The 23,889-nt window shown below is 51.2% G+C and overlaps 6 protein-coding genes across 9 annotated transcripts; 4 read left to right on the top strand and 2 right to left on the bottom strand.

The window, feature by feature from the left end:
* Nucleotides 1-179: 179 nt before the first annotated feature.
* Nucleotides 180-4,846, top strand: J3458_004639 (uncharacterized protein). 2 transcript variants are annotated; one of them, XM_066118330.1, is made up of 4 exons: nt 180-1,632; nt 1,759-2,347; nt 2,425-3,984; nt 4,056-4,846. In XM_066118330.1, exons 1-4 carry the CDS (start codon nt 1,544-1,546, stop codon nt 4,335-4,337), a joined length of 2,520 nt encoding a protein of 839 aa, XP_065976934.1. In that variant the 5' UTR covers nt 180-1,543; the 3' UTR covers nt 4,338-4,846. The 2 variants fall into 2 exon arrangements, with proteins under 2 accessions (XP_065976934.1, XP_065976935.1); XM_066118331.1 differs by having other exon boundaries at nt 180-2,347.
* A 256-nt stretch (nt 4,847-5,102) lies between these two features.
* On the bottom strand, nt 5,103-7,958 carry J3458_004638 (uncharacterized protein; the record flags this gene model as incomplete). 2 transcript variants are annotated; one of them, XM_066118328.1, is made up of 8 exons in its annotated part: nt 5,103-5,311; nt 5,398-6,167; nt 6,229-6,975; nt 7,076-7,309; nt 7,375-7,429; nt 7,488-7,670; nt 7,734-7,767; nt 7,840-7,958. In XM_066118328.1, 7 exons carry the CDS (start codon nt 7,956-7,958, stop codon nt 5,980-5,982), a joined length of 1,560 nt encoding a protein of 519 aa, XP_065976932.1. In that variant the 3' UTR covers nt 5,103-5,311; nt 5,398-5,979. The 2 variants fall into 2 exon arrangements, with proteins under 2 accessions (XP_065976932.1, XP_065976933.1); XM_066118329.1 differs by having other exon boundaries at nt 5,398-6,975.
* Nucleotides 7,959-8,504: 546 nt separating this feature from the next.
* J3458_004637 (uncharacterized protein) lies at nt 8,505-8,861 on the top strand (the record flags this gene model as incomplete). Its single annotated transcript, XM_066118327.1, has 1 exon — nt 8,505-8,861. The coding sequence occupies one exon, from the start codon at nt 8,505-8,507 to the stop codon at nt 8,859-8,861; it is 357 nt and encodes a 118-aa protein (XP_065976931.1).
* Nucleotides 8,862-10,335: 1,474 nt separating this feature from the next.
* J3458_022495 (uncharacterized protein) lies at nt 10,336-11,279 on the top strand. The gene has a single exon (XM_066123051.1). It carries the CDS (start codon nt 10,417-10,419, stop codon nt 10,951-10,953), a length of 537 nt encoding a protein of 178 aa, XP_065976930.1. The 5' UTR covers nt 10,336-10,416; the 3' UTR covers nt 10,954-11,279.
* Nucleotides 11,280-13,939: 2,660 nt separating this feature from the next.
* NIK1 (histidine kinase osmosensor) lies at nt 13,940-22,719 on the bottom strand. 2 transcript variants are annotated; one of them, XM_066118325.1, is made up of 4 exons: nt 19,651-22,719; nt 19,525-19,557; nt 16,830-19,423; nt 13,940-16,736 (listed from the first exon to the last, which is right to left on the bottom strand). In XM_066118325.1, exons 1-4 carry the CDS (start codon nt 20,492-20,494, stop codon nt 16,293-16,295), a joined length of 3,915 nt encoding a protein of 1,304 aa, XP_065976928.1. In that variant the 5' UTR covers nt 20,495-22,719; the 3' UTR covers nt 13,940-16,292. The 2 variants fall into 2 exon arrangements, with proteins under 2 accessions (XP_065976928.1, XP_065976927.1); XM_066118324.1 differs by having other exon boundaries at nt 16,830-19,667.
* On the top strand, nt 14,882-15,278 carry J3458_004636 (uncharacterized protein; the record flags this gene model as incomplete). Its single annotated transcript, XM_066118326.1, has 2 exons — nt 14,882-14,987; nt 15,061-15,278. 2 exons carry the CDS (start codon nt 14,882-14,884, stop codon nt 15,276-15,278), a joined length of 324 nt encoding a protein of 107 aa, XP_065976929.1.
* Nucleotides 22,720-23,889: the final 1,170 nt, after the last annotated feature.

The following is a 23,889-nucleotide window of genomic DNA, read 5'->3' as shown; positions in this document are numbered from 1 at the left end:
GTTGGGATGCAATTGGCCCCCGACTGCAAGGTCTGGGAGGCAACCAGGATTCAATTGCAGCCGGTGGCGTGATTGGACGGCCACTTGACCTCGCCACTCGAGCAGCCGAGCCGACGAGCCCATACAAGCCACCATGTGCAATACTCAATCTACATTTGGATAAAGTTTCCAGGTGTCGGGGTCTTTCTCACCACTCGCTCACCACCACCAATACCACTACGTACCACCACCCTTCTCCTTCTCCTCCGACCTCCGACCTGCTGTCTCGGCGGTTCTTGTACTACGCCGCTTTTGTCAGCTGATCCCCAATGCCAGCCAGAGCTGTCGCCACTGTTACGACGCCTTTCGCCTTCCGCAACAAGATGACCACAGGGAGACATCATCAGACAAAATCACGGTCAATGGTCGACCGCGCCATCGGATGAGGGACAAGGACAATCAAGAAACCCGCAGCAAGCGACACCAGACAAATGAAGCCACTACAGCACCAAGTAATAGAAGAGAGCTGAACAAGGACAAGAAACGTCGTTCACTACGTAACCCCGGGCTGAGGATGGGGCAAGGACTCTCCAAATGTGTCCACTGTCTGCCTAAATCAAGGCCACAAAACTTGGTAAACCGTGCTTGAACCAACGTTAAACGACAATATTTTTGTGACAGCCTTTGTCGGGGAACATGTCGACGCAAGCTTGAAAATCCTGGCATCAATCACACAGGACACACAAAACTGATACATTGCTCAAACCAGCCATCCACCATCATACACTCTCTTCTTGTCATGTTCTTCGTGGAGGAATTGGCCCAACCGGAACCAACGGATGAACCCGGGTGTCTCAAGGCAACCTCTATCTGCTACTCCCCGACCTTCATGGCTACTTACCTAGGTACTTTCGTACTTTACCGAATAACTAACTTATTAGTAAATGGATAGACGAACGATGGCCCCGCTAGGCTGTATCTACGGAATATGTTGAGGCAGGGATAGTATTCATTTGTATGGAGTACTACGTACTCCATCAATATTGTGTATCAATCAATCTCCGGAGTCCGCTGGATATCAGGCCATCTCTGCTTGGCATGTGATGGTTTATGTGCTTCATGCGAGGATTCACCACCACGCCCGTCTCCTAGCTCTCTGTACCTGCATATCAACGCGAAGGGGCCATTGCCGCGTCCCTTCAGTAATCCATGCAACACACAACACACTCTCTACTCCGTATCAGCACTGAAACCCTCCATAGATTAGGTAAGTTAACTTACATACTCCGTACCTACTAGGCACCTAAGGGTAACCTTGGCCCAACGGACCCCGTGCCTTGTCGCATCACGTGCTAGGCGTTCAACCACAGTGGGTCTCTCGCACAACCGTTCCACGAATGACTGCCTGGATCCACAGGCCAAAACACAGGAAAACGGGCATCCATTGTGTACATGCAGCCGATTAGGCATTTTGTTTACTTTGGCTGCAGCTGCACGAACCAGGACGCGACACCGGCCAAAATCAAGCATACCTCTGCATTTCACTGCACAACAACGCCAGGAAATGCCTCGGGTTGCCCAAGTCCCACGCGCCAGAGGCGTCAAACCGACGTCTGATTCCTTGTCAGCTTCGCCCTTCAAATCTCCTGTAAAGTAAGCCCTTTCCGTCTCGCGTCGTGCGAAGCTCCGGATACCCCCTCATCACAGAACCGCGGTGATACTACTCCGCGCTTGCGCATATGTTGGCAAGCCATGTTGTCTTACAAATATATTGGTTAGAATTCCTTTAAACGACGATGCGCATGAGAGAGGTCAGCGAATGCATTCACGAAAAGCCCTACACGAAAAACAGATCAATGAGATCAAGGCTGCGGCGACGCCCCGCAAAGCCAGCTTAAGGCTGGATGATATTGAAAATGCATCGCCAGGCTCGGCCCTCGGCACGCCTCGAGGGGGGCGCATAGGCGAAATCACTGAGGAAGTCATGGTAGGAGGTGTGTCGGTGACGCCAATCAAGCGAGTTCCGATTCTCGCCAACTTCGAGGAATGGATGAAGATGGCAACAGATAACAAAATCAACGCAACCAACTCATGGAACTTCGCCTTAATCGACTACTTCCACGACATGTCTTTATTGAAGGAAGGTGATGGTGTCAATTTCCAAAAAGCCAGCTGCACTTTAGATGGGTGTGTCAAGATTTACACAAACCGAGTCGACAGTGTCGCTACCGAAACTGGCAAGCTGCTGAGCGGCCTGGCCGATAGCAGCAGCAAGAAGAAAGGGCGAGATGGTGAGGACGCAGAAGGGGACGAAAGCGAGGACGAATTGGATGAAGACGGCAACCCTAAGAAGAAGTCTAAGAAGAAGGTAAAACATGCGGTCCTTCCTCTTCCCACTAACGCCAAGGTCAAGATTGCCCTGTTACTAATGCGCGCATCACTCAGACACAAAGATCATCAGAGGCTACGTTAGCTCCCTCATTCAGTGCGCTACAGCTGAAGAAGTTTGAGCTTGAATTTACTGTCGACCCTCTCTTCAAAAAGGCATCGGCGGATTTTGATGAGGGTGGTGCCAAGGGCCTACTACTTAACCATCTAATGATCGACTCTCAAGGGCGAATTGTTTTCGATAGCAGTGACGATTCCGGCGATGTTGCCCCCATGGAGAAGAATGACGAAATGGAAGACGCAGACCCAGATGCTGACGAAGCTGACATTACTGCGCAGCTCGAGGAGCGGCCAGTGGAAGAAATTGCAGGGGAAGACGAGGAACCAACGGTCGAAATTGACCTTGTATCCCTGGGCCAGAAATTTTTGCCCAGTATAAGCCAACTTGATGGGCTGGATGTATGCCCTTCTCTCAAGAACTTTGATCTCGGAGATTCATCAGGCTCTATGGATATCCCTTTCTTGAGGGCCCCGGATGACTGGAGAGACCAGGACAAGAATCACGCGGCGGGAGATCATTCTGGCATGCTTATTGACGACGACGCTCCCATTGAATTTGACGATGACGACTTAGGTCTTGGCAGCTTCGACATTGGCGGTGATGTTGCGTTCGGTGAAGGTGGCGAGGCTTGGGCCCGTGATGCGGCCCTAGCACCACAAATGAGGATATACGATGCGGAGATGGGCAATGATGGTGCGGACGGGGACGGCTTCGACGACAACGGCGAATACATGGTGTCCATGGTCAAGCCTCAAAATGCCGATAAGATGCATGAGGATATCCTTGGATTCTTCGATCAAGCTTTACAGAAGAACTGGAGCAGCGCAGAGCATTGGCGGATCCGTAAGATCAAGGACGCTAACAAGCCAGCCGGCGAGACCAAAAAACGCAAAGAGAAGGAGCCGTTTGAGATTGATTTTGCTTCACCGCTTGAATCAACCATGGCAAACATAATCCATACACCAGCTTCCAGCAACTCAGTGATTAGTATGCCAAAGAAGGACTGGAAGTCCAAGTCGAGGAATCTACTTCCTGATGACAAACATTTCAATTCCAAATCACTTTTGAGTCTCTTCCTAAAACCGAAAGCCCGATTATCAACCCGCCGAATTGTGGGCGGGTTCGGCCCACGGATGGGCTACGGTCAAGATCAGAAGGATGACAACGAGCAGATTGAAATGGACGAGGCTTTCTGGGCAAAGCAAAAGGGGCCTGAGGACACGGCGCTCCCTGAAGGCGACTACGATGCCAACTTCTTTCAGGACGATGGCTTGCCTTTCCCAGGAGGCGATGACGCAGATGACGACGATCTTGAGTTTGCTGATGCTCGTGAGCACCTATCGCCTGATGGGGATCCAGGCATGACGGAAGCTGGAGGTATCACTGCCATGTTAGGAGGAGAGACGTACACAAATGCGGCGTTTGGCCATACTCTCGTGACTTCGACAAGAAGGATAAGGCCGGAATATGTCAATTACGCGCGTAAAGCCACAAAGGTTGATGTACGGCGCCTGATGAAAGAAATCTGGAAAGGCATGGCCTTTGACCAGATCGACGTGAGTGCTCACTCCGGGTAGCTGTTGGAAGATGGAAAGACGTGGGTTTCTTGATACTAACGACCCTGCAGGCTCCCCCCGAGAAAAGAACGTCTATGACAGCTTCCTCTGAAGCAGAAGAGAAACCACTGCCTTCAGCGGACGACCCAATTCTCAACTTTACTGAGGTTATGAATGGCCTGAAATCAGTGTACCCCAAGACTGCCATGAATGACATATCAACTTCGTACTGTTTTATCTCCCTACTGCACTTGGCAAACGAAAAAGGCCTTGTGATTGATAAATCAGAAAACCTGGAAGAGCTGAAGATTCGGAAGGACTGGACAGCCAAAGTAAGCGAGGGTGACGAGTAAAACGGTATTTGGGTACATTTCACCGATACCTAATGAGGAAATGTGTATGAATTGGATGAGCAGGCATGGGTTCTTATGCATATTGCAATTATTACGCGGATATAGTTTGCATCTTGAACTCTCGACACCGGTTACCAACGTGCGGTGACAAGTGCAGAGAGGCGTTCGTGGGATCAAGTTCGACGTCAATGGGTAGCACAAGGTTCATTTTGCATACGATGGAAGAATATAGCACGAATTAATCTTCAGTGGGTCTAGAAAATTTGATTATGTTGAAAAGGTGACCAGGCGGGTGTTGCAGAAGCCACAAGTTGCGGAAAGGCAGCGGCCACCATGAGCGGTAAAAAAATGAAGATACGCAATCGGTTTGTTACGCTCCCTCTCCTCCGCCTCCGTAGTAACAAATGCTTCGGCCAAACTGTAAGAGCGTGTCGCAATCTCCCATCACCACACCACATCTTCCGTCCCACTCCCAGCCGCGGGACTGGCGACGTAATCAAACCCACGCCTCGCCGGCAGCCCATGTCGTGTCGAAAAACATGGGAAACTGTCAAAATCCCATGTTGAAATCCATGGACAAGGCAAGAACGACGTATGCGGAGTAAAGTCTCCGGTTCTTGGAATTCTGGCCTGTGATTGGCCACATTCCCCTCTTTCTGGGGTCATTATTGTTCGAAGACCCTTGGCATTGTTTCTTCATTCTCAGGAACGCATTGCGTCGCTTGGGCCGGGCTTCTGGGTTCAAATCTGCTTCTGCTTTTGCACGTCACTCTGCGTTTTTTGTGCAGCTTCGTCTTTGTCATTGCCCAATCCATCCCTCCATCACCATGGGTGTTTACCAGTCAGTCATTTGCCAGTTTTGAGCGCAAGCGCCGCCATGCTTCTTCGATTCCATACTCGTCGGCGATGTGACCGCTTGTCTCCACGACCCGAGGGAGCACTCTCCATTCACGGTATTTAAGACGCGAACCAAACTTGATGGTTATGTCGGCATTACTTTTCTTAACATACTAGAACCGCTGCAACGTCTCAAAAACATTGTGCGTCGAATTTTACCAACCTTGTTGTTCTGGCTGACATGTACAGTTTGGGTCTTGACGACTTGAGTGCCTTCCACAACACATCCTGCGCATTTCCTCTTCTCCGTCGTATCCTTCATTCGTCTTGAGCCTCAGGTCTATGTGTCCCCCGTTCATATATCCTATTCCTGTCGAAAATGTCCAGAAGAGCCTTCGCTTCCCGTCGTTCAAGCCCGATTCTACTTTCGCTGCGCATACATCCTCGGTCAACAGACATTAGTTCCACAATTGCCGCCTTTCGCCTCAACGCCGGCCATAATTTGCCCAGGGAAATCACCAGTCTGCAAATATGACATTTCAAAAACAAAAATAGAAAGGAAACAAGGAACCTTAAGTCATTCATATTCATGACATAGCCGCAGCCGTTGAAGATTCGAGGGTATCACCAATGTTCTCCAAACCAACTTGTGAAGCAAGCACTCCATCTGAGAAAAGACGACACACTCCGTCATTCGCCTCTAAAACATAAAAAAGAACCTTTTCGTGTCAAACCATCTCTTCAGGGCTCGTTAGCGGCATGGTCGAAACAAAGTCTGGTCAGAATTCGCAAATAGGGCACGGCATTACCGCCGTACACCACGCCCAACAATCTCGCCAGCTCGCAATAGAGCATTCATACCGTCGAGGTTATCCTTCGTTCCGCGAGTTTGCCTTTGAGACGCCAGCGTCTCATCGGTTGTCATGACCACGTCTCCTTCACTCGACTGTTCAACCCTCATGTGATGGAACGGCGATGAGTCGGATTGAAAGCCTTAAGGACCACAGTTAGTTGGCATATCTGACGATTCTGGGGATTCGGGAGAAGTATGTACCATAACCGCTAGGACCATGGGCAAAGCCAACGAGAGACTGCTGCGTGTTCATGGGACCAGTAGCGCCGTTAAGGATTGGATTGGGTTGTTGTTCATGGACTGAAGATCCAACCAAGGTGCGATCTGAGAGCAAAGCATGAATCGTTAACGAACCCTCCCCCGGTGGTCGACCAAAACTCCCCATCGAACTGCCTGATATATTGGTGCCATTCGATGAGGACTCATGCCTCAAAGCAGGAGTTCGCCCCCCAGAAAGGAGAGATGCACTGTCAAGAGACGTGCGCGTGGAGCTATTTGCTGCTCGACTAGGGTGCGAGAGCCCGTCAGCAACGGGGTGAACAATCGCCTTTTGTCTAGAATCTAACATGTCGGAAAGGGATGGCAGGTGTTGATGCATTGAATCAGCCCGACCTCTCCCACGCATCGTGGGCTGATGCCAGGAAGGATGATGAGCATCCGTTGGGCTCCCGTTATCAAACTGCAGTGCCCGTGGAGATGGTCCAGCATCGTCGTACGAATTCTGGGCTGATATTGGCGTTGGTGCAGCCGAAGAATGAGGCGATTCGGCTAGCGATGTTGTGGAATCTACACATTCTCGTCGTGTTGGTGGTGGTTCACTACCCCGAAGCCGCTCGCTGTTGCTACCACTAGCACTGGAATTTGTGGTGTTTGGTGTTGCACTGCTGCTCGTACTACCATGACGAAGCCTGGCAGGCTCAACCTTGGCTCTCTTCGAACCATCTTGCCCTTGTTGAAGTCAGTTCCTTTTCCTCATCTTGCCTTCTCAAGTAAGGAAATAAGCCAGTACACTGGCTCACATCCGCTAGGTGGGGAGAACTCAACTTACCTTTATATTGCTTGGCCTGCCTCTCTTTGAAGTCATGGAGATATTGCGAATACTTGCGGTATTCCGGTGTCTTCTTGTATTCCGCCAATTCTCGATTATATTTCTCTTTCGCGGCATTGGCCTGGCTCTCAAAAACGTCCTTTTCAGCAGGTTGGAGGCTCTGCCAGTTTTCTCCTACCAACTTAGCAATCTCTGTGAATGTGAGATTGTGGTCTTTAAGATTCTCTCTCATTCCTACGAGAGATTTTATAGTCAGCCCTTGCCACATGGCTACGATCTGATACCAGAAGGGGGCCTACTGTTTGAGAACAAAACATATGCCGACGGCGGTCGCTCGGGGGAATTTTCATCTGGCTAAATAATAATGTCAGCTTACAAAGCTGCGCCTACAGAGATTCGATCTTTTACTCACCTTGGGATGCCGTCGGTATTTCCTCTTGGTAACACCATTGGACTCGGCGACAGTCCCATCTGGTCGGGACGAATCTCGCTTCACCTCATCTTGCTTTGATTCATCGGATCCCAGCTTAACAGATGAGCTCAACGATACACTAGGCGCAATCCCCCTGGCATTTGCGATACGCCGTTGCAACTTCTGTTGCACAAGTCATTAGTCACCTCGCCATGGAATCAGCGTGGCACGTTAGCCTGCACTTACTCTTCGATGGCCTAATTTTACACCCAGGGCATCTCTGTTGGCAAATGTCAGTAGACTAACATTCGAGGTTGGTTTTACCACCATGTGGTGTGTCGTCGTCGCTTACAGGTCAGACTCTTGGATATCAAGGATGGTGTCCCAAGCGTCAAAGCCTTGATCAATAAATGCATTGAGATATTGGGACAGGCCCAAGTCTGCGAAAATTCGTTCTAGTTCTTGAGTCATACAGCCTGATTTCAGACCAAATCCAAGATGTGATCTTGTTCAAGAGATGAAAGATGCAAGTTCGGGTTTCGATATGGCCAAGTGGTCATCATCTAAACATGAGCTGGGCAAGTTGCAGGTTGGTCGAAGACCAAATATGTCGAACGATGGTATGCCAAGTTAGGATGGAATGTGCCGACACAGAAGGTCGTGCGTGATATTCCAGAGCAGTTCTGGCGAAACGAAACACTAGTTACAATGCCTTGAATAGGTAAAAGTGGTGTGAATGCGCGCTACGTCGAGATTGGTTGTTTCGGTTCAGCAAAGCCTGATGACGACGAGGGGCGAAGTTGTCAACAGACAAAAAAAAAGTCGACGCGACACGATGAGTGTTCAAGGCCAACGAGGCTCTAAGCTTGACACCTAGACCAACGATGTGGAATGGTGATCTGATATTAACAGCAGGTCGTAGGAAGGGACGAAATTGACGATATCGAAATGGCACCGGTGCAAGGAGCCGAGCGAGGTTGCAAGGGCAGAGGACGAGGATAAGACGTTCTGTCGAGGATGGGCAGGCTAGATGAAGGTCGCAGACACAGCACGTTGGACGAGATCCGGCATGCTAGTGTGCGGATGAGGTGGGCAATGATGCATACAATGACGACGAGGGATAGATGCACGACTGTGTGTGCTCCTGATCGACTGCTTTTGCTGGGTCAGTACGAGCCGGGGAGCCTGGCTGGTTGGTGGATGACGACAGTACTCGAAGAACGGCCAAGTGCTGAGATGCTTTGGTACTCAGGTATAGATGGAGCTTACAGCGGCCGCTTGTTGCTTTTGTTCAGTCAGTCGTGGTGGTCTTTTTCCGGCCTAGTAGCCGTTGTTGGACATGACTGTCTCGAGGGTTTGCCAAGTTCTGCCTGAAAGGAGAGAAATATGCGCAGTCTCCGAGCTGACAGCGCTGATTGCAAGCAGAGATTGCAAACGAATGGTTGTTGAAATCGAAGGGAGGAGGTCCGTCAAGAAGAGATGATAGTCAAGCGCGAGAGAAATGCTTCAACAAAGCCGACAAAGCTCTAACGTTCAAAGGAGACGGTGCCATGATAACTAAGGCAGACAAGGTCTAGGGCAACTCACTCGCTGGTCACGGTGGAGAGAGCAGAGGAACGGAGGGACGAATGCTCTCTCTAGCTTGTACTCCGTCTACGACCAAACGAGATGAGGACGGATGGCTGGCGAAGGAAGCCCCTGATGGGTGTGTGGCTATACAAGGTACATTGGATGTACTTTGGTGGGCTGGAGCATCCACATCACTTTGTTTTGACAGACATTTTGCGTCACAACACCATTGGGCGATTCTCAGCAGGCGCAAACTAGATGGATCCTTTTCTCCATCAAAACTCCTGAGCGATGGATGGATGGTTTGACGAACCGGCCTTCACATACATACTCACTTCTCTCTCATGCTTGCGTGCCTCGTTACACGAACAGATGCAGCTATCTGGAGTCCGTTCCGCTGCTGCCAGCCCAGCACCTGGAGGGTGGAATGATGCCGGTCTTGCGCTCCGTAGTCGGGAATAGGATAATGGCAGACGCAGCCAGCATAGCTTCCATGCGCGCAAGATGTAACTTATGCCATTGCAAATCATGGCGATTTTTGTTGGAGAATCTGATGGGCGCCAAGCATGTCCGGCCGCTGGGCTGGGGCTCTGCGACTACAGTAGCAGCAGAGTCAGTGGTGTAGACAAGAAACAAGGTAACGTGTTTGTAAGTCGGGTTGGACGGACCCTTGCAACTCGTGGCAAGCGGCAATCTCAATCGCAATGGCAATCGCAAAAATACCTGTGCGTTTCGTGATCCCATTTTGATAGTGCCGATGCGAAGGGCTGTGTAGTACTCTGTACTCGGCGCTCGGTTGCCATTCACCCAACGGCTGCCTCGAGACTCGATCGAGTATTCTGGCTGTGGGTAGCACGGAAAGTCCGGAGAGGCATACTTGAATAGTTAACATTGACCTGTTTGCGGTGGCACCGAGCTGCTCCAACGTTGCTGTTACCTGTCACAACAGCTGACCATCACCCACACGTTGGTAACCGTTGGCGTATGATGTAATGATGGAATTACTCGAAGAGCTAGAGCCCTCCCCAATTTTTCTACTAGTGGCCGATGACGCATGAGACATCGGGCTTTCATGCCAATGCCACGGCTTTCGTTGATCGAGGATCGGAAACAAAGACTCTCGCAGGGGAAAAAACGAGATGCTCATTTCGAAGCAAGCTAGGCATGGTTCTACCCGCCAGTGAGCAGGACAGGCCACGATGGTGGTGATCGGCAGCACCACAGAAAACACCACAGTAGCGACCACAGTAACTCTATGTGCACAAAGTACACTATACGCCTACTTTCGAGAGTTGGGGATGCAGTACTGGACGCACGAGGGCTCTGAGGCTTGCATCCATCGCAACCACCAAGGCCATTTATGCCGCTGCATGTTGTTCTCCCCGGGCCAACAATCCTACATTGCAACACGCCACTTCACAAGCCTTGCAAGCCTTGCAAGCCTCCTGGGCAGGCGGCTCACACAGATAGTACTATTGCAAAGAAAAGAACTCGTCAACTTCCTCCTAGTACGCCCAGTGCAGACAGGAATCAAGTCATCATCCCTGCCATCCTGATGTTGAGGGGGCATACCTTTCACCCTTTAAAGTGGACGTACACAAGCAAAGTACTCCGTACGCTGCGTACAATATATCAATCAGACTGGGATACTCCGCACTCCGTTCTAGTCGGCTCAACCAGGTCCGTTTGGGGAAGGGGAGTTGAGATGCATCGAATAGTGAACACTTGTCAACCATGGGTGCGGGCTTGCTGTGGAGCAATGGGACAAGCCGATGCTTTTCTTTTGTCTGGGAATTCTCTTCGGAGAATTAAGCAGGCAAGACTCGTGCCCAGCGAGCATTATCAACCCAAGCTTAACCTTGCGGTTCCCATGCTGCTTCATGCAAAGTTGAGTTGAGACGGGCATGATGCAAAAACACCGGTACTCTGAACTATAGTAATGCGAACCACAAAAATTGCGATTGTCAGTCAACTTTCCGATCATGTTCCTGGAAATCGCAATCGCGATCGTATCGATGTGCCTAATTGTGTGTTTGGGCGATGTTGAGGTGGGTAAAGATAGAGTATGACTGTGCTCCGTACGAGCAGGAGAGCGCGCATCTTTTCAGCTCAGGAGAGTACTCGGTGCGCGGGAAAGAGCTTGGGACTAACGCCATAGTCGAGAGGCAATGTGCTGTACGGTCCCAAGTGAGTGACGACGGGTTGTGGTTGTGTGACTAGCAGCGGCCAAAGGCTAGTAGTGTTCAAACGCCACTGAAGCAAGCCGATCCATTTGGCCAGAGAACCGAGGATGAGGTACTACAGTGACCGTCATCTGAGCACTGGATTCCGTCTGGAGAACGGTTCAATTTACGGAGCAGTTACGGAGTACCTGCTGCACGTCGTGCGCAAATGGTGCCGTTGGCGTGGTGGTTCTGCAATTGGAAGAAATCTCGATCCCGCGTCCCACAAAAGCACAAAGCCGCGACTTCGGATTGGTTCGGCAACGGCCAAATATTCATCCGCAGTCTCTGGCCTGACTCTCGTCGGTACCCCTGCGCCATGAGATCCAATGAAGTCAACGCAACAAACATGGCTTGTCAAGACACATTCGTTTCCATACGCCCGGGCGTGAATTAACCCAATTCAGCGAATCGGCGCAAGGACGACATCCGCGAGAATCGATGTTTTTATTGACGATCGCAAAAACAGTGCCATGCCAAATAGACATCCCATGCCTGGATGCTAACCCCCCCTTGCGCAGCCACCGTGTGGGAGTCTGGCATCACTAAGGGGCCCCCACGCCGCCATGGAACCATGGAACACCAACAGGCACAAAATGCCATGGCGCTGACAGCTTCCCCATGATGAGAATAGTGAATCGATCAGGAATCAGCAACCTGCGACTCCGTTGACAGACAAAGCTACGCGAGAAACGGACCAAAGGGTTAGCGTAAGGGAGGGGGTGTTTGGTTCCTCATCCAGAGCCATGACGGAGTAGACGGGCGATGGCATTCGTGTGCCTTATCGTCGGTGGCTACAACCATTCATCTTCATCAACATCCCTCGCGATAATCACATGGTGTTTATTCATCTATGGATCCGGAGACCCCATGACAATTAAGTTGCGCTTGTTCGTATTCCCTTCCCTTGCTGTCCACACAGTGGTATTTCAAAAGAAAACGTCTCAGCATCAGGGATGGCAGCAGCAAACGTGATGACGGAGATTCCTGGAAAGTCATATCGATGGTAGCCGCGCAGCGCGTATTCCGTTTTGTCATGATGAAACAAGCACCCGCGACTGTGAAATTTCCATAAAGTACGGAGTAGCATCCCGAGCCTGCTAAGAGCGTTACGACAGAACTTACAGAGCTTCGGGGACATCGCCACTACGGAGTACCGACTATGTCTCAGTGAACCGGAGCAGCACTCCGTCCGAACCGCGCTTAAAGCCCGCGTGCCAGACAGAACGCAGCCCTCATCCAGCATGGCTCCGGTTGACGGGATGATGATGGATGTTCTGGCCCTGTGGCCAGGGGTTGGTTTCTCCCCTTGTCATAACTACCACATTCTCACCATGGGGATGTGAATGGGATTGTGATAGTCCAACAATCAGAGATATTTGGATGTACATACACCTGCGATCTCGATCCCATCATCTAAGCCCAGATGCTCGCACGAAACGGAGATCTCAACGAGACCGCACTAGTTCGCAGTAGCCACAAAGGAGGAAACGGTGACCCAAAACATCACCGTCGGGTCAGCTCACTTTTGCCAGTTCTCTATGGCTTGGGTCGTCTCCAATCTCCAATCTGATACAGAGCTGTAGTTGACAAACGCGCACAAATACAACGTCTTGCGGTTCCAAGAGGCGAGCTTCTGAGCAACTGCGGCAGGCCAACACAGGCCAGCAAGTGATGGATGGTTGTCTGGCGGGCATGCAGTGACAAGCGGTAACAGTGTGGCTGCTTTATCCGAGCGTAAAAGTAAGGTAAGGTATCTAGCATTCCTCCTTTTTTTGTGCCTTCCACTGAGTTCTCGTCGCTGCTGCCGTCACTGGCTGTATTCTTGCGCATCTCGATTCATCACAAGGCAACTTCGATTTTCTTGCCGGCCCGCGAGGAATCCATATTCAAGACTTGGCAGCAGCTTTCCCTGTCACATTGAACACGCCTTTTCAGTGTGTCCTATTATTCGACTGCCAAATATTCAGTTAGGTTGGCCCTCCCAGGTTTTCGAGGCTCGCCCAGAGCCAGACTCCAAGGACTCATTCCCAGCCCAAGGTACGGAACTCCGTACGGATCCAGGCGAAGCATGGTTGTCGGGGCCACTATATTGTACAACACGCTGGCCATGCAATCCCGGCAACAACGAGGATTCTAGACCCGTGGGCCGGGGGGACGGGGGCCAGGGGTGTTGCGTTAGAGACGGATGCCCTGGTGACTGGCGCGGTACCTTCAACTCGGAAACATGACAATTGCAATACTATTCGAATACTTCTGTTCCTGGGGGGTTCTTGGCGTTGAACTGCCGCTTTGTCGGGCCCCAAAGCCCATGTACTCCTTATCCTATTCTATCACACCTATACGCACTTACTCCGTCTCCGTACGTCGACATTGCATGGGGCTGGATTCTGGTTGGTTCCCGAGGAGGGAGAATGGCCTGATTTTGGTTTCTTTTTGCGGCTACTGGATCTGCCCGCATGAGAGTGCATGGCCTGCAATACGCATGTACGGAGTACCGAGTATACGCACATACAATAGAATTTTCTTCCGCCTGAAACCCCTGAAACCTGGGGGATTAGGCATTGGGGAATGAATGTGTTGTTACGGTAGTATTCTGAGCATTTTCAGGTGGCCGCGGGCGCGCCGACCGACAAAGCACCGCCAATTACCTAGTCACGTTCAGCGTGACTATCGTCCAACTTACATGCAGCCCGTCACTTAACGAGTCAATACTCGGTAAGGAGTGTTCGCCCGCCGCATTGGAGGCCGGGACGCCGTGCTTGATGCATGCATGTATGGACAGCTAGCTGAATACGGTGGTGCATGTTGTTTATTTGTTGGCGCCGGTGCAGGGTAGGCTGGCGTACGCGAACAACGTCGACGCATCGAAAAGTTACCAGTCGTATAAGGACAAGCTGTGGAGCCGTTGTAAATTCCTACGCAGGAAGGACGGATGGCTTCGGGACGGAGATTACAAGTAGATCAGAGCAGGCCATGTCTTACCAGCGTGGCGCAGACATTGTTCTGTCTTGCTCGAGGAAGCGACACGTATTCGAAGGTCTCAAGTTTACTGAACCCTGAATATGCATGTCCGGAGTTTACTCCGGGGCAGCGGCGGAGTGAGGCATTGTCAGACCGCATTCCACGAAGCGGGCCAGCAACATGGAGATGTGGACGACTCGGTGTGTCAATTGCGGTCTGGCACGACGGCCCTGACCGACAGACTAGCTCATCGACTAGCTCGAGGATTCAATATACCCTTTCATAGCACACATTAGAGGAACCCATGGGCTGTTGCGAGATACTACTAGTTCCGGTTCCAACTCGGATATTATCACTGATTACGAGCTAACCTACACCTCAAGTCGACTTACGCATCAACATGAAGTACCAGTTTCCAGACAGGTCTGAATACACACACAGAGTACCTCCCCAGTTCAACAAGAAAACAATCTTGGATAGTCCACATAAACCGCCATACGACTTCCTTGCGAACAACATCCCTTAATCCCATAGTCACCCGAGCCACCGCTCAACAGTCACGTGAGATCGCCATATTCGAATCCCACTCATCTACACATTGTCAACGCAAGAAGCATTTTAAAGCAGACTCAAAAATAAATGACGCTCTCATTCATCACTCCGCAAAGAAAATTTCCAAATGTCCCCAGCAAAGGAACAGACTCCCAACAAGGGGAGCGACTGCGAACCCGCAGATCTCGCTCAGGTATCAACCCACTACTTCCCGCCTTCCGTCGTATCTCCAGTCGCTCGTCGAACCGAGTGCTAACCCCGACCAGGCATACCGCGACCTAGCAAAGTATGCCCCAGAACTCGTCCCAGCCTGATATTCCCCTCCTGTACTGACCGCTGTCGCAGGGGCGAACAGGCCGCCACGGCTCTGGAGGCGAATCTGACTCATCTCGAGTCTAAGCTCGATGCCATGCTTGCGGCGTTGGAAAAAAAGGCCAGCGGTGCAGAGGGCAAGGTACAAGGGGACGGGGAGAGTGGCAAGTAGCGCTACATGGCATTTGGTTTCGAGAAGCTACAGGGAAAGACAAGGCGGCATGGTTTGCATGTTCGGCGTTGGGGCGTCCTTGACGATCTACACAGAGGTGACATACATAGAACTCACGATTAATCACAACCTGTAAGAGTCATCTTACAGGCCTCTTTATGATGCTTGCTCCAATAAAACGCCATGTTCTTGGGATCAAGATGTGAACAAGACAAGGCGCTCCACGCGCTACTTTCAATACTCGCTAAGTATAGATTCCCACACCTCTCCTCGCCATGTAATATGATAATAGAGAAAACTCATCGTCTCTCGGATGGAAAATTAAAAAAAGAGAAATAAAAAAATCGGGTTAGTCACTCGGAGTCCACCTCCGCAGGATCAAAAACGTAAAAAACAATAAAAAACGAAACTCATGGTTCGCTATGCCATCTCCCCCCACTTCTTCAATATCTCTCAGCAAAAAGAATATGTGACGCAGAAAGAGAAAGGAGGATTTTGAGGTGAACCGCTCTTTTCTTTACTTGATGCCCTTCAGCGTGAGCGTTTCCATCAAAAAACAAAAACGACGCGGCAGCCAAGTATACCCTCAGCAGACCATATGAGCAATTCCAAGACTAAACCCGATTCGAGACGATTGCAACAAATTTCAAATAAGTAGGGAAAAAAAGAAAATGAAAACAGACCAATGGTAAGAGGGACCCCATCCCCGAAACACCGCTATGTAAAGTACAGATAATAAAATGGCGTGAGAAGCATGAAGCGAGTATTCTTTTCATCTTTCCAGTCCCCGGCAAAATCATGCAGCGGCTTCTGTTGCTTTTCGCGCTGATGTAGAGGAGATAATACCAAGCGCATTGAGGGCGCTAATGCAGACAATCAAAGGAGTCATAATGAACTGGCCCGGAGGAACGTCATCCAGGCGGCATGGTGATATAATACATACGCACGTCAAAGATCAATAGTCTTTTGGCAAAATTAGCGTGGTAAGACCTTTACCGCGACCAAAACACACAACTAACCTGAGATGCTACGCATGTCAGAAAGATCACGTCGCTGCCTAGCCCAGGGGTCGTCCTCCTCTGCGGAGATGATGGAAGGACTCTCTCCATCTTTGTTTGTCACTGGTTCTCGCGAGGTCATGGACCGGTTCTCTAGTCCCGGACGAAGCAACCCTTGTTCCCCTGCTTTACTGTTTCTCGACTTTGCGTCGGCCTGAATTGCAAGCTCTCTCTCCCTATTCTTCTCCAACAATGGCCCTCCTAGCGTGGCGCACTTGAGGATAGTTTGGATGAGGTGATTTTGTTGTAGTGGTTTAGAGAGATACTCATCCATTTGAGCTTGGATACACTTCTCACGATCACCCATCATGGCGTGTGCAGTCAAGGCGATGATTGGAGTTCTGTGTGTGCCCATACCACGTTCGTAGTCTCGGATCTTGCCAGTAGCTTCAAATCCCCCCTGTGAGCATTGTGTTAGCAAAGCTTGTTTCAAGATATTGACAAGTCAAAGCACAAGAAAAGAAAAATTAGAGGATGTAGTTAGTCAACGTACCATGATAGGCATTTGAACATCCATCAGGATGACGTCAAACTTCTTCTCCTTGACAGCTTCGACAGCCTCCCACCCATTACCCACGACAGTAACCACATGATGGTATTTCTCCAAAATCTTGACCGCTAGTCGCTGATTCACAGTGTTGTCCTCGGCGAGTAAAATCTCCAACGACTTGGTATTATCAGCCAATGATGGGGTTGCTCTGTTCTCGAGCGCGGGTACCATGCCGTTGCCGAGATCGACCAGCGTGCATGGTGTTGTCATGTACGAGGTGATACCTAGATCGAGGCATGATTTCAGACTGACATGGACAACAGGTGCCAAGAGAACGATCGGTAGGTACTTGAAGTCATCTACTGCTCTCAGTCTTCTCGCTGTGTCGATAGAGTCGACAAGTATGGCATCATATGGTAATGCGCCCCCCGCCTTAAGCCTGGTGAGTGCAGAACTCTTCTCGGAATCAACCACAACAGGGTGCAGCCCAATTTGCTCCAACATGTCCTTGATATCTGCACCAGAGCCTGACTGGGCCTTATCGACAAACAGAACCTGGTGACCACGATACGGTTTAAGCTGTTTAAGGGTGCCTTCAGTATCGTCGGCAGCGAGTCTGACTTTGCACGTGAAATGAAATTGGCTGCCCTTGCCGGCCTCACTGAGCACCCACAGGTCACCTCCCATGAGATTAACCAGACGTTTTGAGATGGATAAGCCGAGACCTGTACCACCAAACTTGCGAGTCATGGAGCCATCGGCTTGCTGGAATGTATCGAAAATGAGATTGAGTTTGTCCTTGGCTATGCCAATACCAGTATCTTCAACGACAAACTCGATGGCGTACTCTCCCACGCCCACCTCGTGCTGATTCGCCCTCTCTTTGATAGTGAGACTGACTTCGCCATGCTCTGTAAACTTAATGGCGTTGCCCACAAGGTTGAGAATAATCTGCCTAAGACGGAACGAGTCTCCGATGACATGGTCAGGAACGGAACTGTCCACCTTGTAGGTAAGGTCCAAAAACTTCTCATTTGCCTTGACAGCCAGGGTCTTGAGGGCATTGAAAACAGTTCCTCGCAACGTATACGGGATCTCTTCAACCACCATTCTCCTAGCCTCGATCTTGGAAAGATCCAAGATGTCATCGATAATCGTCAATAGACTGTTGGCAAGGTTGTTGACGATATTGAGCATCTCGCGTTGGTACTGCGTCAAGTCGGTGTCGAGCGTCAGTTGAGTCATGCCGATGATGCCGTTCATGGGCGTTCGAATTTCATGAGACATGTTTGCCAAGAATTCAGATTTGGTCTTGTTGGCCAACTCGGCAGCCTCTCTTGCCTGCGTGTTTCTCTGGATACTGTCTCGCAGGTTTGAAATCATTTGATTGATCTTCCGCTTCAGCTCGTCCATTTCGCCAGACGCCTCGACATCGACGAGTTTGGTAAAGTCTCCGTCAGTCGCTAAATTCGTGATATCGGAGAAGGCTCGCACTTGGGTCGTCAAGTTACTAGCCATTGTGTTCACGTCCGTGGTGATTTCCTTCCACCGTCCGTTCAGGCCAGCAACGTCAGCTTGAGCACCCATTTTCCCATCAACACCCACGTCCTTTGCGACTCGTTGCACCTCGTAACAGAAACTTGACAGTCGTGAGACCATGTTGTTGATTGTTTCTTTCAATACTTGTATTTCCCCACTGGCTTGCACGTCAATCGTTTGACTCATGTCTCCGTTCGCAATAGCCTGTGTGACAGCAGATATACTTCTCACCTGAACCGTCAGGTTTGAAGCCATTGTGTTAACGTTTTCGGTGAGGTCTTTCCATTTCCCCTCAACATTGGCGACTTGTGCCTGGCCACCTAGCGTGCCGTCCGTGCCGACTTCTCGCGCCACCTTGCTTACTTCCACGGCAAATGTGCCCAGACGGTCTACCATTTGATTAATAGTGTTCTTCAGTTCCAGAATTTCACCCTTGACCTCGACGCCGATTTTCTTGGTCAGGTCGCCCTTGGCGACGGCGGTGGTGACTTTTGCAATCTCTCGCACTTGTGTTGTCAAGTTCATGGCCATGCCATTTACGTTCTCCGTCAGGTCTCTCCACGTTCCTTCAACATCATGTACAGTGGCTTGTCCACCGAGGCGGCCCTCGGTACCGACTTCTCGCGCAATTTTGGTGACTTCCCTGGCGAATTGAGAGAGTTGGTCCACCATCGAGTTGATCGTAGACTTGAGTTCAAAAATTTCGCCTCTGCAGTCGGCCTGCACCTTCTGGGTGAGGTCTCCCTTTGCGACAGCTGTGGTGACCTTAATAATGTCTCGCACCTGAGTCGTCAAATTGTTGGCCATGGCATTGACGTTGACAGTCAAATCATTCCACATGCCCTGCACCCCTCCAACATCGGCTTGACCACCCAGAATTCCTTCAGTTCCGACATCTCTGGCGACTCGAGTAACTTCAGAAGCAAAAGTTCGCAGCTGGTCCACCATGGTGTTGATGGTTTGCTGCAGTTGAAGAATTTCACCTCTGGCTGGTCGTTCAATCTTCTTGGTCAAGTCGCCGTGTGCGACGGCTGTCGTGACGGAAGCAATTTCACGCACTGCATGATCCTCATGTTAGTTTTCGACGGCACTGACTGTAGCACATGGGACTATCCCCCCTTGCCCAGCCCAACAAAAGAAAGAGGATGACCTGGCGTACCTTGATCGGTGAGGTTTTGAGCCATAACGTTTACTAATCAACAGAGAGAATTTGTGTTAGCCACAAAGGGACAAAGAACAGACAAGATACATGTAGATAGGTCTAAAAGGAAGTCGGAAAATATACCGTTATCTGTCAATTCCTTCCATGTTCCGTCGACACCGCCGATACGGGCCTGACCTCCGAGTAAACCTTCAGTACCGACTTCACGGGCGACGCGAGATACTTCGCTGGCGAAGATCTGCAGCTGATCCATCATTGCATTGATGGTTCGCTTGAAGGTTGTAATTTCGGGGTCCATTTCGACTGTATTCATGCGGACCTTCATGGTCAAGTCACCACGAGCGACGGCGGTGACGATTTCACCAATTTCTCGCAGGGCCTTTTGGAAAGCCTCATTGGCCTTTTGGTGTTTCCAGAGCTCACGTTCAAGAGTAGCCACACGCTCTTGCTCAAGCATGGCGAGAGCCCGTTCTTGCAGCTCTTTTTGTTCGAGTAGTTGGGCGTTGACGCCAGCCAGCTCCTGTCGTTGGCTATCGAGGAGCTTGGACTGGTCGTCCACATGGTCGCGCAGTCCTTCCAGGGCTTCCTTGGTCAGCTGGCGAGGCAAAAGTTTCGGACAATCCAAGCTACCTTGATGCGCATGGGCCAATTTCGACTTGTTCGAAATTACCCCTCGGTTGCCCGCGGGCGATGAGCCCGCGTCGTCACCAAAGAGGGAGTCGTTGACTTCATTTGGCGTTTCGGGAAATACGGCCGTGGCCGATGCACTTGCTCTGTTCTCTAGCTGTCCCAGTCGAAGGGATAGTTTCTGGAGTTCGATTTCTAGAGCTCGTTTGGCGGCGGTTTCAGGGCCAGGGAGGGTGATTCGGGGTCCGATACTGGCAGATATAGAAGAGGACGGCTTGGGGTCGGCGGCAAGAGAGGACACAACCTCAGCTACCGCCACCAACACGGAGTCGTCGACCATGTCAGCCAAGTTGATGTGACTGCGGTGCGGGCAGTCGGGTGATGGATCGGGCACCAATTATCGAGGCGGGTTGATCAAAGAGAAGCGGCGACAGTCACGTCGCAGCGAGACAACAGAGCTAACTGCGTCCCGAACAGCAGATGGCTGGCCAAGAAAGGAGACGCAAGAAAAGAGAGGAAAGGAGGAGCCGTAGGGAGGGCTATTCGGTAGCTCGACTCGACAAAGGTCCAAGGGCTGATTATCAGATTATCCACTGGCAGGCCAGCATCATTCACAACGGTCGGAAGAGGGTTTTTGTTTGGTCAGTCGACAACGAGGACTCCCTTTCTCACGCACTCTTCTCTACCCGAGTCGACACAAGCTTGCGGGGCGGCGCAGCGCGACAGGTCGTCAATGCAAGATGCAAAAGCAAAGGGAAGGCCGGAAGGCCAGAGAAGGCAAACAAACTCAGATCTGACCTGATCCCGCGCTCGACAAGCCGGTCATCAAGAGTGTGAACGAAGCGAGAGGAGGGATAGGAATCGATCAGAAAAAAAAAGGTGTGGGAGTGATTGCATGCCGGGATGTTCGAAGGAACAGGGACAGGAGAGAGGGAACATTGGACTGTGTGCGAGTGGAGGCGTGGGCTGAAGGGACTGGACTTCCAGAATATGGAGTCTGCCATCAGGGCGGGCAGGCGGGCAGGCGGGCAGGCGAACAGACACCAGACACCAGACACCAGACTCTATACAGCACTAGGTTATAGGTTATTTGCTCTGTATGCAAATTCAGATCGACCCTGACCCTGACCCTGATGTGAGCATCAGCCGGGGTGTTACATGCACCAGACTCCATTCCTCTGTAGGCGGCACCAGGCATCACGGGAATGACTGCAGTGACTACGACTCTTGCTGGTCACCAGCACGGCGCAAAGGGAGGGTTACGGCTGAGGATGCGGTACTGAACATTATCAATGAACGGCCTAGCTGACCTCTTGACCTCTCGACTTGAATCTTCGAAAGGCCGCAAGCCAACAATGGCTTCCGTCCAACGACCACAATCGCCAGTCCGCCACCAGACGTTTATCCGTACCGCCAGTCACGATGCGGATTCCCGCTCCGACCCGATTGTCGCTATGCATTTGCTATGCCAACGTTTCCTTGGCCCAAACGTCTGATATGCTTGCTGTGTTGTGCTGTCTGCTGTGCTCCCACCACGCGTATCTTGGTTGCATTCCCGGCGAGGGCAAAACAGTCGACTGCAGTGTGCTGTACTCCGTACTCCCTCTCCTTACATCGTCAGCGGGGACACTTGGCTCCATAGGGACCAGGCAGACGTGCGATTCTTCGATGGAGGTTGTAGTAGTACAGGAATTCGGCGTGATGCCTTGCAGCTGGCACTCTCATGTGCATCTGTCGTTCTCTGTACATTTCTTTCCGGTTTTTCCTTGCTTGGAAAACGGTCCCAACAGATCAATCAACAGGCGGACAGGCTCGTGTATCATCGCCGGCATGGAGTACTTCGCCAAGCCATACAATACTCTTCAACTACCTAGGTATGCTACTGAAAACTCCTGGACGGTCAACTGTACATACCGACTTGTCAGAGGCTGACCGAGCACCGGAGTTTACTCTGGGTACGCTGTAGCCCAGGCCAAAGCTCTTTTGGGTCATGACAGAAGCGCAAAAACGTAGATTTGGCAGACGGACAAGGATGCCCCCTCGTCCAACTGCCTTGTAGGGGAGCCTCGAAAAGCCACGGCGTGGAGACGGAATCTGTCGGCGACCAGAGACCACCGACAGCCAAATACGAACTGATCGATCGGCCTTCTCTGTGCGCGACTAAGCGCCAGCCCCTGCTGGCCCAGTGGACGTGTGGGCGTGTGGGCGTCAAGTGTCAGGTGTGTGTGTGTGTGTGTGTGTGTGTGTGTGTGGTGTGTGTCGTGGACTTGTGGACTTGTGGACTCGTGGATTTGTGGCCCGGGCAAGACCCCGTGAGGGCAAGTAATGCGGAACGTCTAATATGTATGTACGCACGGAGTACGGAGCATTGTAGTGTGAGAAGTGACCATTTGGCTGGCATCTGCGGAGAGGGAACGTCAAGAGACAAAAAAGCTAAATCCATCAATCATCTCATGGCCATGTTGGAGTGGTTGAAAGGTCGAGGCCGCGAGAGATCGTGGGCGACAACCGGGGCCAAAGGTATTGGCCACACACCGACTGACTGATGCGCCATTGGCTCCTTCCCGTTCTGCTGGTCAGAGTCGGACAAACACAACATTTGAGCTTGGATCAGACACTTGAGCGCCATCAAGTCTCATCTGTACGCAACGCCTGTGTCGTACAACACTCATCCGACACTCCATCTCATAACCACTCTGAACCAAGTGCCTCTTTACTCCGTGCTTGCCTGGGTACATTACCGCGTGCTCCTCGGGACGTGCCCTCGCGGCTGGGCAGAAGGTCCCTACTTGATGTACCGATCTGGTCTACCTACCTAGGTACCTTGTGCGCAACCATGCTCCAGTCAACTGTTTGTACTCTGGGAGAGGACAGGACACCTCGCAAGGCCCTCCTCCGATTCGAAGCCTCCCGAATCCTCAACTGCTCTTCAGGGTTGCTTGAGACCTTTGAGCCATCCCGAGAGGTCAGTTGTCGTCACATGCCCTCCAATGTCCTCCTATTCGATGCCACCGAGTTCGGCGAATAGATGCGCATGCCCATGCTCTGCCGTGCCGTTCCCTCCCTGACACTGCTCGTGGAGTCTGGTGCCGGAAGTCCAACACGCACTCCGTACGGAGTACAAGGCCTACAATATTGTACGGAATACGGAGCTGCATCATCCAGGATGAATCGGCTCCAGGAAAACTTGGCACGCCTCCTGTCATTTGCGCTGCAGTGGCAGTCCTTTGCCATGTAGCCGAGGAGGGAAAGGTGGTAGCACCACTTCTAATTTTCCCATCGCCTCAGCCTGCAACCTCGATGTTGGTTCCTCAATGCTGTCGCCCTCAGCGGTTGTGATCCAACACGTTTTTTTTTCCTCTTTGCCCGCCGCTGTCGACCTGTTGATTTTACCCAGCTAGCGCCGCAGCCAGTGCATTGGCAAACATTGGCTAACCTGTCTCCGCATATGTTGGTGGGCATTGAATTGTGGAGTTTTGCTGGAGACGCGAAGCGGCACCACAATGTTCTATTAGCTATTATTGTACATCCTATCGGGCAAGGCGAAGAGTTCACGGCCAGTTGACTCTTTATGCACGTGTGACTACCCACCGCTTGGATACATGAAATTGCCCAAGCAGTGTCATGCCATCGTTATCATTACTCGCTTGCCTTATGGCTCTCAGAGGTTTGATGTCAACCGCGTCTGCTCGGTATATTCCAAGAACGACGACCCTGTTCTGATTGATCCCAGGG

The sequence above is a fragment of the Metarhizium acridum genome (genome assembly GCF_019434415.1).
Source record: "Metarhizium acridum strain ARSEF 324 chromosome Unknown scaffold_29, whole genome shotgun sequence".
NCBI lineage: Eukaryota > Fungi > Ascomycota > Sordariomycetes > Hypocreales > Clavicipitaceae > Metarhizium > Metarhizium acridum.
This window is presented reverse-complemented; position numbering and strand designations above follow the sequence as displayed.

Excerpts from the sequence above, each read along its gene's own strand:
- NIK1 (XM_066118325.1), bottom strand. The coding sequence starts at position 20,494 with ATGGTCGACGACTCCGTGTTGGTGGCGGTAGCTGAGGTTGTGTCCTCT. Across the intron at positions 19,424-19,524 it reads TCAAAACCTCACCGATCAAG|TGCGTGAAATTGCTTCCGTC; the intron begins GTACGCCAGGTC and ends AGGATCATGCAG. Across the intron at positions 16,737-16,829 it reads ATGTTCAAATGCCTATCATG|GGGGGATTTGAAGCTACTGG; the intron begins GTACGTTGACTA and ends CAATGCTCACAG.
- J3458_022495 (XM_066123051.1), top strand. The coding sequence starts at position 10,417 with ATGCCGCTGCATGTTGTTCTCCCCGGGCCAACAATCCTACATTGCAAC.
- J3458_004639 (XM_066118330.1), top strand. The coding sequence starts at position 1,544 with ATGCCTCGGGTTGCCCAAGTCCCACGCGCCAGAGGCGTCAAACCGACG. Across the intron at positions 1,633-1,758 it reads CCCTTCAAATCTCCTGTAAA|AATTCCTTTAAACGACGATG; the intron begins GTAAGCCCTTTC and ends TATATTGGTTAG. Across the intron at positions 2,348-2,424 it reads AGAAGAAGTCTAAGAAGAAG|ACACAAAGATCATCAGAGGC; the intron begins GTAAAACATGCG and ends CGCATCACTCAG.